This window comes from Canis lupus, chromosome 6, assembly GCF_003254725.2.
Source record: "Canis lupus dingo isolate Sandy chromosome 6, ASM325472v2, whole genome shotgun sequence".
Taxonomy (NCBI): domain Eukaryota; kingdom Metazoa; phylum Chordata; class Mammalia; order Carnivora; family Canidae; genus Canis; species Canis lupus.
Genome location: NC_064248.1, coordinates 23,752,496 through 23,768,276, shown reverse-complemented (window position 1 = coordinate 23,768,276; position 15,781 = coordinate 23,752,496). Strand labels below are relative to the sequence as shown.

The 15,781-nt window shown below is 39.8% G+C and overlaps 1 protein-coding gene across 12 annotated transcripts in view; it reads left to right on the top strand.

Annotated features, from left to right (window-relative positions):
- Nucleotides 1-15,781, top strand: part of LOC112640269 (phospholipid-transporting ATPase ABCA3-like) — a 136,267-nt gene that overhangs the window by 87,373 nt on the left and 33,113 nt on the right. For 8 of the 12 annotated variants that reach the window (XM_049111310.1, XM_025416260.3, XM_025416259.3 and 5 more), the window contains 4 exons: nt 4,899-5,148; nt 5,526-5,730; nt 12,211-12,433; nt 14,701-14,871. In XM_049111310.1, coding sequence (XP_048967267.1) covers nt 4,899-5,148; nt 5,526-5,730; nt 12,211-12,433; nt 14,701-14,871 — 849 coding nt within the window. The remainder of the gene's footprint in view (nt 1-4,898; nt 5,149-5,525; nt 5,731-12,210; nt 12,434-14,700; nt 14,872-15,781) is intronic. The other 4 variants (XM_025416267.3, XM_025416266.3, XM_025416258.3 and 1 more) reach the window with 3 other exon arrangements.

Genomic DNA, 15,781 nt, shown 5'->3' with positions numbered 1-15,781 from the left:
GATCTTACATAACAATGGCAACATCTTGCAAAACTATACCACAATATCCCCAGCAGGATATTGACATTAGTACAGAACATTTTGTTCACCACAAGGATCACTTATATAGTTTAATCATTTTAAGAATGACATAAAAATGGAATCATATAATATGTACACTTCTGGATTGGCATTTCACTCAACATCTGGTATCATGTCTATCCATTATTCATTCCATCATTGCTATGGACTATTCCATCATGGGGTTGTAACACAGTTTACTTAACCATTCATCCATTGAAGGAATTTTCATTCCGCCCCACCCACTTGCTTTTTGACAATCCCAATCTTTTGGTACTGGTTAACATCTAATTTGTGACCTGGTATGTGATCTGTTCTGGAGAAAGTTCCATGTGCACTTGAGAAGAATGTGTATTCAGTTGCGTTTGGATGGAAAGTTCTGTAAATATCTGTGAAAGTGTACATCTGGTCCAGTGTATCATTTAAGGCCCTTGTTTCTTTGGAGATGTTGTGGTTAGAATATCTGTCATTTGCAGAAAGTGCTGTGTTGAAGTCTCCTACTATTAGTGTATTATTATCTAAGTATGTCTTTATTTTGGTTATTAATTGATATACTTGGCAGCTCCCACATTCGGGGCATAAATAATCATGATTGTTAGGTCCTCTTGATGGATAGTATGATATAATGTCCCTCTTCATCTCTTACTACAGTCTTTGGGATAAACTTTATCTGATATGAGGATTCCTACCCCTTTCTTTTTGAGGACAATTTGAGTGGTAAACGGTTCTCCAACCTTTCATTTTCAGGCTGTAGGTGTCCTTATGTCTCTTGTAGAAAGCAAATAGATGGGTCTTGCTTTTTTATCCAGTCTGAAACCCTGCGTCTTTTGATGAGATCATTAAGCCCATTCACGTTCAGAGTTACTGTTGAAAGATATGAATTTAGTGTCATCATAATACCTATTCAGTCCCTGTTTTTGTGGATTATTCCTTTGGGCATCCTCTTTCTTCTACAGAGTCCCCCTTAATATTTCTTGCAGAGCTGGTTTGGTGGTCACATATTCTTTCAGTTTCTGCCTATCTTGGAAGCTCTTCATCTCTCCTATTCTGAATGAGAGCCTTGCTGGATAAAGTATTCTTGGCTGCATGTTCTTCTCATAGGACCCTGAACATATCCTGCCAGCCCTTTCTGGCCTGCCAGGTCTCTGTGGAGAGGTCTGATGTTAATCTAATATTTCTCCCCATATAAGCTAGGGATCACTTATCTCTCGCTGCTTTAAGGATTTTCTCTTTATCTTTGGAATTTGCAAGTTTCACTATTAAATGTGAGGTGTTGAATGGTTTTTATTGATTTTGGGGGGATCTCTCTGTCTCCTAGATCTGAATGCCTGTTTCCCTCCCCAAATTAGGGAAGTTCTCAGCTATGATTTGTTCAAATATGCTTTCTGGTCCTCTGTCCCTTTCAGCACCCTCTGGAACTCCAATTAAACATAGATTTTTCCTTCTGAGGCTGTCATTTATTTACCTTAACCTATCCTCATGGTCTTTTCATGGTTTTTCTCTTTTTTCCTCAGCTTCCTTCCTTGCCATCAATTTGTCTTCTATGTCACTCACTCGTTCGTTAGGACCTCCAGTTTGGATTGCCTCTCATTTAATTGATTTTTAATTTCCGCCTGATTAGATCTAAATTCTGCAGTCATGAATTATCTTGAATTCTTTATGCTTTTTTCCAGAGCCACCAGTAGCTTTATAATTGTGCTTCTGAATTGGCTTTCTGACATCGAATTGTAATCCAAGTTCTGTAGCTCTGTGGCAGAGAGTAGTTTCTGATTCTTTCTTTTGTGGTGAGTTCTTCTTGCTAGTCATTTTGCTCAGGGCAGAGTGGCTAAAAACGAGTTGTACTGGAAAAAAGGAAGAAAAAGAAAAAAAACCAAGAGGTGGGTATCCTCCGGTTCTATGTACTGTAAATCCCTCAACTTCCCCTGGAGGTTTCCAGCGCTGCTCAGCCAAGAACTTGCTCTTCCCCTGTCCTTCCAACTGGTCTTCTGTGGGAGGGGCCTGCTGTGCTGATTCTCGGGTGTGTTCACAGCTCAGTGGGAGCTGTTTACCCTCTGAGGCCCCTGTTCCCTGGTGGCCCCTGCTCCATCCCAGGCACAGGGTGACACCAGGAGGAACAACCACACTGGCGGCGGCTAGCCTTCCAGCTCTGGAGTCAGCTTCCTTAGTAACTACCGCAGTCTCCCAGTCATCACAGGTCTGGATGCTCCTAGGGATGGGGGGCGCTGATCTGCACAGCTTGGGGGCGCCTAGCAGCAGGAGAGTCCTCGCTGTTCTGTGCCCTCCCCTCCTGTCCCAGGGGGAGCACAGGATCCTGGGCTGTGTCCCCCGGTGCCCTGGGATCCGAGGCCTGTTCTGGTGGAATCGTGCTCCTGGGGATCCGGCTCCTGAAGGCAGCAGGGCGCAGCCCCCTCCGCCTGGAGCCGCCACCTGAGCTTCTCCCGAGGCCCCGCCTGGCTCGCTCCAGCCCTTTACTGCACTCGGCCCACAGTCTGTGCCACGCTCTCCCCCAGGGCGCACCTCCTCTGTTAGTGACCCCGGGAACCTGGAGGCTCCAGTGCTTCTGTGGTTCTGGCCGGTTTCCCTGCTGAGCACCTTTGCTTCCGGGAAGAATCCGGTGCAGATTTTTAAAAGTTCCTGCTTCTCCAGGGTTGGGCTTTCTGTCCTGGAGGCTCTCGCCACCAGCTTTAGCCCGGCTCCTCTCGGTGCCCCTCCCCACTTGATTTAAAAATAAAATTTTTTTTTTACCGCCTTCCTACCTTGTTAGAAGTGCAAACTCTTCTCTCTGTAGCGTTCCAGCTGTTCTCTCTCTCTCTCTCTCTTTAAGATTTATTTATTTATTTATGATAGACATAGAGAGAGAGGCAGAGACACAGGAGGAGGGAGAAGCAGGCTCCCTGCAGGAGCCCGATGTGGGACTGGATCCCAGGACTCTAGGATCGTTCCCTGGGCCAAAGGCAGGCGCTAAACCGCTGAGCCACCCAGGGATCCCCCAGCTGTTCTCTCTTTAAATCTCAGGTCGAATTCGTAGGTTTTCAGGATGATTTTAAAGTTATCTAGGTAAACTGGTGGGGAGAGGTGACTTGGGGACCCTACTCCTCCAGCATCTTGCCCCACCCCTATCACTATACCTATACCTTTTATTCAGTTTTCTCATGAATGATTAGAAGTTTTGTCATGTGTTTTTTTCTGCATAGATTGATATGATTATTAATGATTTTTCAGCCTAAAACATGCTGAGTAACATTGGTAGAGTTTTAAATAGGAAACCAGCCTTGAATCCCTGGAAGACACTCCACTTGACCATGGTTGTAATTCTTTTCATATATTGCTGAATTTTATTTGCTAATACTTTGTTAAGAGGTGTTATATTTGTGAAAGACCTTGGTCTGTAATTTTCCTTTTTCTTGGTACTTTTATCATTTTTCTATCAGAGTAATACTTGAAAAAATGAATTCAAAAACATTCCCTCCTCCTGTATTTTCTGAAAAATATTGTGTATAGTGTTGATTCTTCCTTAAATATATTATAAAGCTCTCTGGAGAAACATCTAGACCTGGAGATTTCTTTTGGGAGGAATTTTTAACTTATGAGGTTAATTTCCTTAACAGTTATAATTATTCAAATGACATATCGGGAGAATTGTGATGGTTTGCGTGTTTTGAGGAAGTGTTCTATTTCATCTAAATTGTCAAATTATGTTTGTAGAATTGTTCGGAGTATTCCTTTATTACCCTTTTGATGGCTGCAGGATCTGTAGTGATTTCCCCTGTATCATTTCTAATATTGCTAATTTATGTTATCTTTTTTCCCCATTCTCTTTCTTACTGTGCTTTTAGCTGGGTATTTTCTAATCAACCTGTCTTCCAGTTTCTGGTCTATTCCTCATTTGTGTCCATGAGTTATACATTGATTTATGAATTATATGTTGATTGTAATTTATGTGCTTTATCAATTCTAACATAAGTATTTGATTCTTCCTATGGACTCCAGTTCTCTGGAAAATATTCTGTCTCTAATATCTAGTTTATATATGGATCTGTTTCTATTATCTGTGCTTTTTCTTGGTTCTGTTTTTTAGTATATCTAGTGATTTTTTAATTGAATGCCAAATATTGTATATGAAAATTATATATACTTTACTTGAGATTATCTGCTCCAGAGGAGATTTAACTCCTGAAAGGCAATGAGATTAAGGGAAGATATAAATCTAAATGAGGATTTAAGTAATTTAATATTGGGTTAAAATTTTTGTAAGAACTCATCTATATCTTACTCACTCTTACTCTTAGGGTATAGCCCTTTAGGAGCCCCACTGAAGGCTTCAGTATTTACCAATGCATTCCATCAATTATAAATCTAAAATGCTTTAAAGGAAAAAAGGATATAGAATGTTTGGCTCAATTCAGTGCATTTCCATTCCTTCTAAGGGTTTATCTCCCAAATGTTGATTGCTTTTTTTAGGTATATAATACCTTCAAAGAGGTGATTTTTTTTAATCCAGCTTTTTTATTTTCACAGAGAAAAATTTTCTGCTTTAAGCAATAAAATCTGTAAGTGGAAGTTACTTATGAATCTAAGATAAGTCAAGAAAATCTATACCAAGTTGCCTGTGTTTTCTCAGTGAAGTAGGAATCCAGATCATAGGCTATGAAATGAGAGAGCTTGGAATTTAATAATAGTGTAGAGTGCATGAGGAGAATAACAAATGTTTGAAATAATCATTATAAGAAAATTGAAAGGGATGAGAACCAAATAAATTATTTGTTTCTTTCCCCAACATAACTTTGTAGATGATCTCTTTTGTGGATAAACTGACCAACATTATTTCCTCATCTTAGGTGACCTACTGAAATACTTAATGGAAAATGAAGATTGTATTCACTTATGCATTGTTGCATTTTCCATTGAGGTGAAGACAAATAAAATAATTCTTACTGCTCTTTTCAACAATCAAGCATATCATTCACCATCTCTGGCCTTGGCAATATTAGACAACATTCTTTTCATGACAGTTGCTGGCTCTAATGCTTCCATAACAATCTTCAATAAACCTCAGCCTTACTCTAAGCCTAAAAAACAAAGTGGAACGTATGTTATTCTTTTTATTAAAATTTGACATTTCTAAAAGATTATGTATTTATTTATTTGAGAGAGTGAGAGTGAGCAAGAGCAGGAGCAAGAGGGAAGGTCATGTGAAAGGGAGAAGCAGACTCCCTACTGAACGCAGCCGGACAGAGGACTAGATCCCAGGATTCCTGAGATCATGATCTGAGCTGAAGGCAGATGCTTAACTGACTGAGCCACCCAGGTGCCCCTAATTTAATATGCACTTAAATTTGATATTTAAGTGCATCTCTCCTACCCTATATGATTACATTTACATGATTAAAAAGTTATTGATAGAAATTTATGTTTTCTGCTGTATTGGTTTCCTGATATATCTACTTTTGTTCCTTCTTCTGTAGATTGTCAGATGGACTCCAGGTGGCCTTAAATCTACATTTTGGCATGACTCTTCTGATCAGTGGCTTTTGTCTCCTGACAGTGACTGAACAAGTCACTAAGGCAAAGCACATCCAATTTTTGAGTGGGGTTTACATCCCTGTGTACTGGCTTTCTGCTCTACTGTGGGATTTCATCCTCTTCTTCATTACCTGCTGCTTACTACTGGTAAGTGTTAGATACACTTTCTTGAGACCTCATTTTCCTTCCATATCCCTTGGAAAATTCCTATTTTCTAATTATGTAACTCAAATCATAACTGTATTTGGAGATAAGGCCTTCAAAGAGGTGACTAAGTTAGAATGAAATAGTTAGGGTAGGCCCTAATCCAATCTGACTGCTATCCTTTTTAAGAAGAGGATATTTGAACATACAAAAAGACATAAGTGTTCATGCACATAGTAAAGGTCATCTGAAGACACAGCAAAAGGTGGCCATTTGCAAACCAAAGAGAGAGACCTTAGAAAAACCAACTCTGGGGATCCCTGGGTGGCGCAGCGGTTTAGCGCCTGCCTTTGGCCCACGGCGCAATCCTGGAGACCCGGGATTGAGTCCCACGTCAGGCTCCTGGTGCATGGAGCCTGCTTCTCCCTCTGCCTGTGTCTCTGCCTCTCTCTCTCTCTCTCTCTCTCTCTGTGACTATCATAAATAAATTTTAAAAATTAGAAAAAAAATAGAAAGAAAAACCAACTCTAAGAGAAGATGGCAGCGGGAGAGGAGGGTGCTAAGCTCATCTGCTCCCAAGAACACAACTAGATAACTATCAAATAATTCGAAGTACTCAAAAAATCAACCTGAAGACTGATAGAACAAACTCCACAACTAAAGGGAGAGCAGAGGCTACATCATAGAAGGTGGAAGTGTGGAGACATGGTGTAGGGGCAGGTCACTGGTACTGTGGATGGGAGGGAGCTATAGTCACAAAGAAGAGTGAGAGAGAGTACAGCACACAGGAATGCACAAGAAGAACATTTCTCCAGTGCCATTGCTGGGAAAACAAGAGGGGGAGGGGTGGATTATTTTTGTGAGTTCTTGCAACCATCCGGGCTTACAGCCTGGAGTTTTAAAAGGTCTGCAGGTTGGGCTAGGATAGAGCTCTGAAGTCACTGCCCTGCTCCTGGAGAGAAGGCAGGCAAACGTGGGAGCACATGAATGGGTGAAAACGGCAGTCTGAAGAATGCTTGGGACACACAAGGGTGACAGTATTTGCTCTTCATGGAGCACCTCCCTGAACACCTCCCTGAGAAGCAACCTTCATGGAGATACCTTTCCAGGGACAAAGGAGGTGGCTGGCATCACTTCCCTCCCCACCTCTTAGGAAAAACACTGAGCCACCTGTGGGAAGCAGTGCAGGGCTGACACACACTGGCTAACTTGCTGACACAAAGTCCCACCCAATGGGCTCTTGTGGGACTGCCCTTCCTTCTCAGTCAAGCTTGCCTCAGTCCAGCATGGTGGGTTTCTCCCCCAAAAGACCAGCACAAACCTCTGCCCATATCACATCTCTAAAGCCTAGAGTTTTAAAGATCAGCAGACTTGACAGGGATAGAGCCTGGAAGACACTACACTGCTCATGGAAAGAAGGCAGGCAAACAATCCAGAGGCAGACAGCATGGGGGGTGATCATTTGCTCTTCTTGAGTAGTTCCCTGAGAGGCAGGATTCACAGAGACACCTCTCCTGGAGACAAAGGAGCTGGCTGTCACTATTTCACTCCCCTGCCCCTCATCATATACACACAGCCACCTTCAGGAAGCAGGGCAGAGGTGCCCCCACAGGCTGCCTAACTTGCTTACAACAAGTCCCACGCCCCTGCGCTCTGGTGGGACTGCCCTTCTCAGTCAAGCATGCCTCAGTCTTAGTACAGTGAGCACCTTCCCCAGATGACAGCAGAAACCTCTGACCATACCACAACTCCCAATCAAAGAGTTCTGCTGGGTTTCAGTTCTAGTGGAACTGGTATCAGGTCTCATTTATAAGCAGACTAAAGCACACCTACTTAAAACTCATCACATTCTGACCAAGAACCAAACATTACCCACTGCAGACAAGGAGAGCTTCTGCAGACAACTGGCCTGAAGGATGGTGCACACAAAACACAAAAGCAGGGCACACACAGCTCACACCAGAGACGTTGAACACCAGGCTCTGGGCACTACATGATCTCTTCTTCATAAAGCCATTTACTCTCAGGAGCAGGAAACAACAGGCTTTTCTTTTCTTTTTTTTTTAAAGATTTTATTTATTTATTCATAGACACAGAGAGAAAGGCAGAGACACAGACAGAGGGAGAAGCAGGTTCCATGCAGGGAGCCCGATGTGGGACTCGATCCCAGGTCTCCAGGATCACACCCCAGGCTGCAAGCTGCGCCAAACTGCTGCGCCACCAGGGCTGCCCACAACAGGCTTTTCTAACACAAAGAAGAAGGTAATGGGGATCCCTGGGTGGCGCAGCAGTTTGGCGCCTGCCTTTGGCCCAGGGCGCGATCCTGGAGATCCGGGATCGAATCCCATGTCAGGCTCCCGGTGCATGGAGCCTGCTTCTCCCTCTGCCTGTGTCTCTGCCTCTCTCTCTCTCACTGTGTGCCTATCATGAATAAATAAAAATTAAAAAAAAAAAAAAGAAGGTAATGATTTAGACAAAATGCCAAGATGGAGGAATTCATCCCAAATGAAACAGGATGAGACCACAGCAAGAAATTGAAGTGAAACAGATGTAAGTAACATGCCTGATGGAGAATTTAAAGCAAAAATCATAAGGATATTTTCTGGGCTTGTAAAAGAATGGAAGACATCAAGGAGACCCTTACCAGGGACGCCCGGATGGCTCAGTGGTTGAGCACCTGCCTTCGGCCCAAGTCGTTATCCTGGAGACCCGGGATCGAGTCCCACGTCGGGCTCCCTGCATGGAGCCTGCTTCTCCCTCTGCCTGTGTCTCTGCCTCTCTCTCTCTCTCGCTCTGTGTCTCTTGTGAATAAATAAAATATTTTAAAAAAGGAGACCCTTACCAAATAGAAGTATTAAAAAAGAATCCAACAGAAATGAAGAATGCAGTAACTGGGATTGGAAACAGGCTTGATGTAATGAACAGTAGGCTAGAAGAAGCAGAGAAATGAATTAGTAATACAGAATATTAAATGAACAAAAAGAAAGAAAGAATTATGGAACATGAAAATAGACTTAGGGAACTCAGTGACTCCATCAAACATTATAACGTTTGTATTATAGGAGTCCCAGAAGAAGAAGAGAAAGAAACGGGGGTAGAAAATTTATGTGACAAAATAATAGCTGAAAATTTCCCTAATCTGGGGAAGGAAACAGACATCCAAATCCAGGAAGCACAGAGAACTCCCATCAAAATCAGCAAAAGCATTCCAATACCAAGATATATTGTAATTAAATTTGCAAAATAAAGTGATAAAGAAAAATCTTAAAAGCAGAAAGACAAAAGAAGTTCTTAACATACAAGGAAAAACACATAAAGCTAGCAAATCTTTCAACAGAATCATGGCAAGCCATAACGAAGTAGCATGATATATTCAACATACTAATGGGGAAAATCTGCAACCAAGAATAGTCTATCCAGTAAGGCTATCATTCAGAATAGAAGGAAAGATAAAAAGTTTCCCAGACAAGCAGAAACTAAAGAAGTTTGTGCCCACTAAACCACCCTGCCAGAAATATTAAAGAGGATGCTTTGAGTGGAAAGAAAAGACCAAAAATGGTGAAGGAAAGAAAGGACCAAAGAAAATCTCCAGAAACAACAGAAAATAATAAAATAGCAAAAAATACATATCTATCAACAATTACTCTGAATGTAAATGGACTAAATGCTCCAATCAAAAGACCCCGAGTGTCAGAATGAATTTTTTTTAAAAAGGGCTATCTATATGCTGCCTACAAGAGACTTGTTTTAGACCTAAAGACACCTACATATTGAAAGTGAAGGGATCTAGAAACATTTTTCATGCAAATAGATGTCAAAAGAAAGCTGGAGTAGCAATACTTATATCTGAAAAACTAGACACTAAACCAAAGACTGTAATGAGATGAAGAAGGTCTCTATCATAGTAAAGGGGACAATCCAACAAGAAGATCTAACACTTGCAAATATTTATGCACCCAATGTTACAGCACCATGTTATAAAAAAATTAATAACAAATATAGGGGCACCTCAGTGGCTCAGTTGGTTGGGCATCTGCCTTTGGCTCAGGTCATGATCTCATGATCCCAGAGTCCTGGGGTCAAGCCCCACACCAGACTTCCTGCTCAGCAGGAAGTCTGCTTGTCCCTCTCCCTCTACTCATTCTCTCTCTCTCTCTCTCTCTCTCAAATAAACAAATAAAAATATTCTTTTTTTTTATTTTTTATTGGTGTTCAATTTACTAACATACAGAATAACCCCCAGTGCCCGTCACCCATTCACTCCCACCCCCCGCCCTCCTCCCCTTCTACCACCCCTAGTTCGTTTCCCAGAGTTAGCAGTCTTTACGTTCTGTCTCCCTTTCTGATATTTCCCACACATTTCTTCTCCCTTCCCTTATATTCCCTTTCACTATTGTTTATATTCCCCAAATGAATGAGAACATATAATGTTTGTCCTTCTCCGACTGACTTACTTCACTCAGCATAATACCCTCCAGTTCCATCCACGTTGAAGCAAATGGTGGGTATTTGTCATTTCTAATAGCTGAGTAATATTCCATTGTATACATAAACCACATCTTCTTTATCCATTCATCTTTCGTTGGACACCGAGGCTCCTTCCACAGTTTGGCTATCGTGGCCATTGCTGCTATAAACATAGGGGTGCAGGTGTCCCGGCGTTTCACTGCATCTGTATCTTTGGGGTAAATCCCCAATAGTGCAATTGCTGGGTCGTAGGGCAGGTCTATTTTTAACTCTTTGAGGAACCTCCACACAGTTTTCCAGAGTGGCTGCACCAGTTCACATTCCCACCAACAGTGTAAGAGGGTTCCCTTTTCTCCGCATCCTCTCCAACATTTGTTGTTTCCTGCCTTGTTAATTTGCCCATTCTCACCGGTGTGAGGTGATATCTCATTGTGGTTTTGATTTGTACTTCCCTGATGGCAAGTGATGCAGAGCATTTTCTCATATGCATGTTGGCCATGTCTATGTCTTCCTCTGTGAAATTTCTCTTCATGTCTTTTGCCCATTTCATGATTGGATTGTTTGTTTCTTTGGTGTTGAGTTTAATAAGTTCTTTATAGATCTTGGAAACTAGCCCTTTATCTGATACGTCATTTGCAAATATCTTCTCCCATTCTGTAGGTTGTCTTTGAGTTTTGTTGACTGTATTCTTTGCTGTGCAAAAGCTTCTTATCTTGATGAAGTCCCAATAGTTCATTTTTGCTTTTGTTTCTTTTGCCTTTGTGGATGTATCTTGCAAGAGGTTACTGTGGCCGAGTTCAAAAAGGGTGTAATATTCTTTAAAAAAATATTTACTTGAAACTTTGTTTGCATGTTTATTTATAGATCAATTTTCATAGAAGCTGCATATTCACAGTCTTCTTGTCCAAGAACAGAATATATCATTTATCCAAGTAGGAATTTGACTTTTCTTTGAAATAAGTTTTGATCTGTGGCTTTCAAGGATTTTAAGCATTCAAACACAGGGATTGTTAGATCATATGACTTGTATTTGGGTACTTCACTCTATTTATTCAGTTTAGGTTTACAGTATGCTTATTCAAAAACAAACCAACTATAGGTATTGAATTCAACTAAGATCTACCAGTCTTCTTTTGCTACTGCTATCACAACCAAGGACATCACAATTGCATAAAAATTCTTAGCTTAACTGTGTTATTTGCTTCTTGGTTGTCCTGCTATATAATTATGTAACTGCCCAAAGAGACAACCCTGACATTTGTAGAGAAACTGCATTTACTAATGAGATACTGATTTCTAGAAATTTGCTTTAACAACTACAGATTTATCTCCACCATCATCATTCATTCAATTTAAGTCCCTTTAAGTTTATGCTTCAGTGTCTGTTTTTAAATTTCAATTAGAAAAATATAAGAAGGAAGCCCCAGAGTTCCTTGGGTCAATGTGATGTGAGTAGGGGACCCAGTTCAAAGGTATGATAGATAAGGTATAACCAGAGATAAGAAAAAATCTTTAGAGAAATAGGCTTTCTACAGAAATAACCTATTTTCTGGGAAAGCTGAGAGTTATTAGGATTATTAAGGGAAAGTATACTGACTGTTAATTTAAAAAAATATTCTATCACTGGGTGTTATACACAACTGATAAATTATTGAACATGATATCTGAAACTGATGATATCAGTTTGTACATCAGTTAGATGATATGTACTATATGTTGGCTAATTGAACTTAATTTTTTTAATTTTAATAAAAATAAATAAGCTAAAAACAATTCCAGGTAGAAAAAAATTAAGGGACTTGTGGTGGTTTGCTCATTGGACTGTCCTTTGGTGAAGTAGAGGTAGGAGTATCCTACCTTTATGCTCCTAAGCTGGAGCTTTTTTTAGAGGCTAATTGATTCAATTAATGAATATATCCATGCTAAATAGTGATAGGACTTGCTATCTCCTTCTCTAAACATTCTGGCTTGTATTATTTTTTACTTGCCTTTATCTCTATGCTCTCTGTGTTTCAGGGAGCATTTAAATTCTGCCAATTGGATATTTACATCACAGATTACCATTTTCTGGACACAATGCTGATCTTCATGCTGTATGGCTGGTCTGCCATTCCCCTCATGTATCTGCTGAGCTTCCTGTTTACTAAAAGTACTTCTGCCTACATCAAACTTGTCCTATTCAACTACCTTTCAGGCATTTTCAGTACCCTCATAGATGCCACATTGCAATTTGGTAAGGGTAAGGACTTTACAAAATTTCTCTTTCCCCAGAAAGCAGCAGTAAATAAATAAGTAGGAGTGAACTAAGGATATTAATAGACAATTAAGTTTTAGGTTTTGGGAAAATCCTGTATTTGACATAGGTTCATAACATTTGAGTGCCTATGATATTCTGGGCGCCTTGTTAGAGCTGGGATCTTCATGCTGAACTGATGGGACTGAACCTGACCTACAAGTCCTTTGACAAGTTTCCTCCACTCTATCCCCACCTCTAGTAACTCCATGGCATGACTTAAATAATTTGTTTTGCAACAGATATGGGGAATTTTAGGAACATTTTTCCTGAGACTCACTTGTCATACAGAGAGAACACAAAAAAGCAGCTTTCATTTTAGAAGAGCAGTCCTCAGAAAGTTAGAATAAATTCTATCTCAACTATATGAAGCCATTATTTAAAAGTGTTTTCCCTTGATGTTATGGCGGTTTGTAGTGAGATGAAGAGAAGGAAGAATGGAGAGGAACCTTGAGTCCTTGGGAGAGGCTGACAGTTTTGTTCAAGGAAGGCTTTGCAATGTGCCTTTTTTTCCCTAATTAAATGAAAAGTCACAAGATTGTGAGCAACCTAACAAGATTTTCCAGGAAGAAAATCTCTATATGCATCTGATGTCCATATAATTATCTAAGCCAGCTTCCCTCCCTTCCAGGACTGTTTTCTACAGTATTCTTGAATGTGTATTTCCTCATTTTCCTTCTCTGAATTTGAGATTTGGAGAGATAGTTACTAAAATGGCCATTGTAAATGCAGTTGTTAATTCACCCTCCAATGTGCATTTCAGCTGGCCTGAATACTCTCCCACATCCTCCCTTTCTGTTGCATCATAAACACTAGCTCCTGCCTTGTTCCCTTAGCCCTTCACTGGCCACAAAAGAATAGCCTGTAACTTCCTTTGAGAATGAATATTTCACATGTTTAAGAGTTAAGCTTCTGCATAGCAGATGAAAAAACTTGTTAACAGATATACCTTAGCACTCATTCTCTCAAAGGAATACCCAAAGTATGGAAAGCAAATGTTTGTATATTTTTGTACACTTGTTCAAAGAATACTTTGTGTTGTGAGGGAGACTCATTTGAGTCTGTGAGCCCTAATCTAAAATGAAATGATCATTTAGGGGACTAGAGAGTAATAGTTGTTTAAGAGTAAGAATAGGAATAAATTACTGTTTTAGAAAGTTTTTGAAAGACTTTTTTGGGAGGATTATGTTGCAAAGAGTAATGTGGAGTAGGATGAGAACAAAAAGGAAGCCAGTAGATTTGGCAATTAGGAAGTCAAAAGAGACTTTCACTTTTGAGGAGAACAAACATTACGAGTGATACTGTGCCAAAAATAATGAACTGAAAGGAAATTATGGAATTGGCAGAGGCCAACAATTAAATGAAAGCAAGTGTTCTTGAAGGTAAGCAAGCATCAAAGGTAGCTTTGACTTAAGGTTATTGACAGCATCTGTTGACCTTAATTTTCCAGTTAATAAGTTGCAAGGAACTTGGCATCTGTTCAATTAGCCAATATCCTGAATTTTTTAACTTGGATCAACAATTTGTGTCTTTATCAATTTAAAATCTACAATGAATAGAATCACCATGACTTGGACACTTGAAGTTTCGTTTCCTGGCTACCTTTTTGCCCACAGTATCTTCCATGAAGTTTCTGTTTAAGCTAGCCTTTTATCTTCTTTCTAAAAAACTGAATTCATGATAAAAATTCCATAATATCAATTCATAAATTAAGCATATCTCCAGGAACTTAGTCTCTAATAACTGTTCATAGTAAATACATTCTGGAGCTTTAACTATCTCTATAGTAGTTATCTATCAGCTGGTTCCCTTTAAGATTTTTCTCCTCTCAAAGATGTCATAATTTCCCTATCTGTTCTTACTGTTGAATTCTAGGCTATATCTCCAATTTCTCTTTATTTCCTTACTTGATCAATTGGGATTAGAAATGTTAAAAAAAAAATAGTGGTAGTTTCCTCTCCTTATCAGGTGCCAGGAAGTCTTATCACATGCACACCCACTTCACCAAAGAGACTTTTCAGAACTCCACAATTATCAACACAAAGTATGTCACTGGATGTCAGTTAACAAACTTATTGGGAAATAATTAGTGTTCTTGAATATAATCATCTGTTTTTTAATTCCTGAGCTTTGTTGGATCATCCTTGGGGGATTTATTCTTTTCAGGGTAGTTCATTTCCTATAATAAAATCTAATCTTATCATCTTTTTTAGAAGTTCAACATAGGATCTCCAGAGCCACCAGAGACTTCATACTTAATTCATTACTGTTCTTTCCCAATTACAACCTTGCGAAGTGTATCAATGACTATTTTACTTTCTACCAGATTAAGAAATGGTGCTCTGGAAATAAACCTCCTGTCTACCTAAATTGTAGTACAGAAAGTAAGTATTATTAACCTTAAACATAAAACTGCTAATTTTTCCAGCAAAAAATGGGTAAATTGGGGAATGGCAGAGAACTGCAATACAGAACAAGCAAGTGACAGCAAACCATAGGCAAGTCTCACAAACATTATTTTAGAGAGGAACATTATTTAAGAGGAATTGTTTAAACAAGTCCATCAGAGAGAAACAAGAGTTCAGGGTGATGACTGTTTCTCATTGGCCAAGATGCAGGGGTCATCAATTTCTTATAGGAGACACAATGTACATTTTTGTTACTGTTGTTGGGGTCTGTAATTTTTGATTCTTGCCTTTGAGGATTCTTCTTTTGGATCTATGATTGATACTTCTTGTCACTGACAGAGTGGTAGGGTGTGAGAGTTACCCCTGCTGTCCTCCTGACTCCACTTTAGTGAGGCTTCCCTTTGTTCATTTTAATAGTATCCATGGGGTTCCTAAGCTTAAGAAATTAGTCCTGGGCTTAGCACATGAGGTATGTGGGAAGTCAGCCCTTATTCCAAAGGAGAGAGTCAAGACACATGTTCAGTACATAAATCATTTTGTAAGACTGGGAGAAAAACTTTGTAAATATAATAAAACCTCAAAAGCAAAGCTAAGGTAAGTTTAGAGTAGCTGTCAGATATAAGAGCTACTAACAATCAACCACATAGTATGTAATTACATTATTTGAAATCTTCATAACCTCAAGTTCTCAGTTTTTATACTCCTGTCGAGGAAGATGACTTACACCAAACGTTTATGGTGTAGAACTGGGATTCACAGCTTGTGTTCTCTCATTGCAAAATGCATTTCATCTTTGGAAAAGAACCTCCAGGGGAAGTATTTGTATTACATTTACTTTTGTTACCTCCCACCACCTCCACTACTGGTAATCACTCATACTCATCCA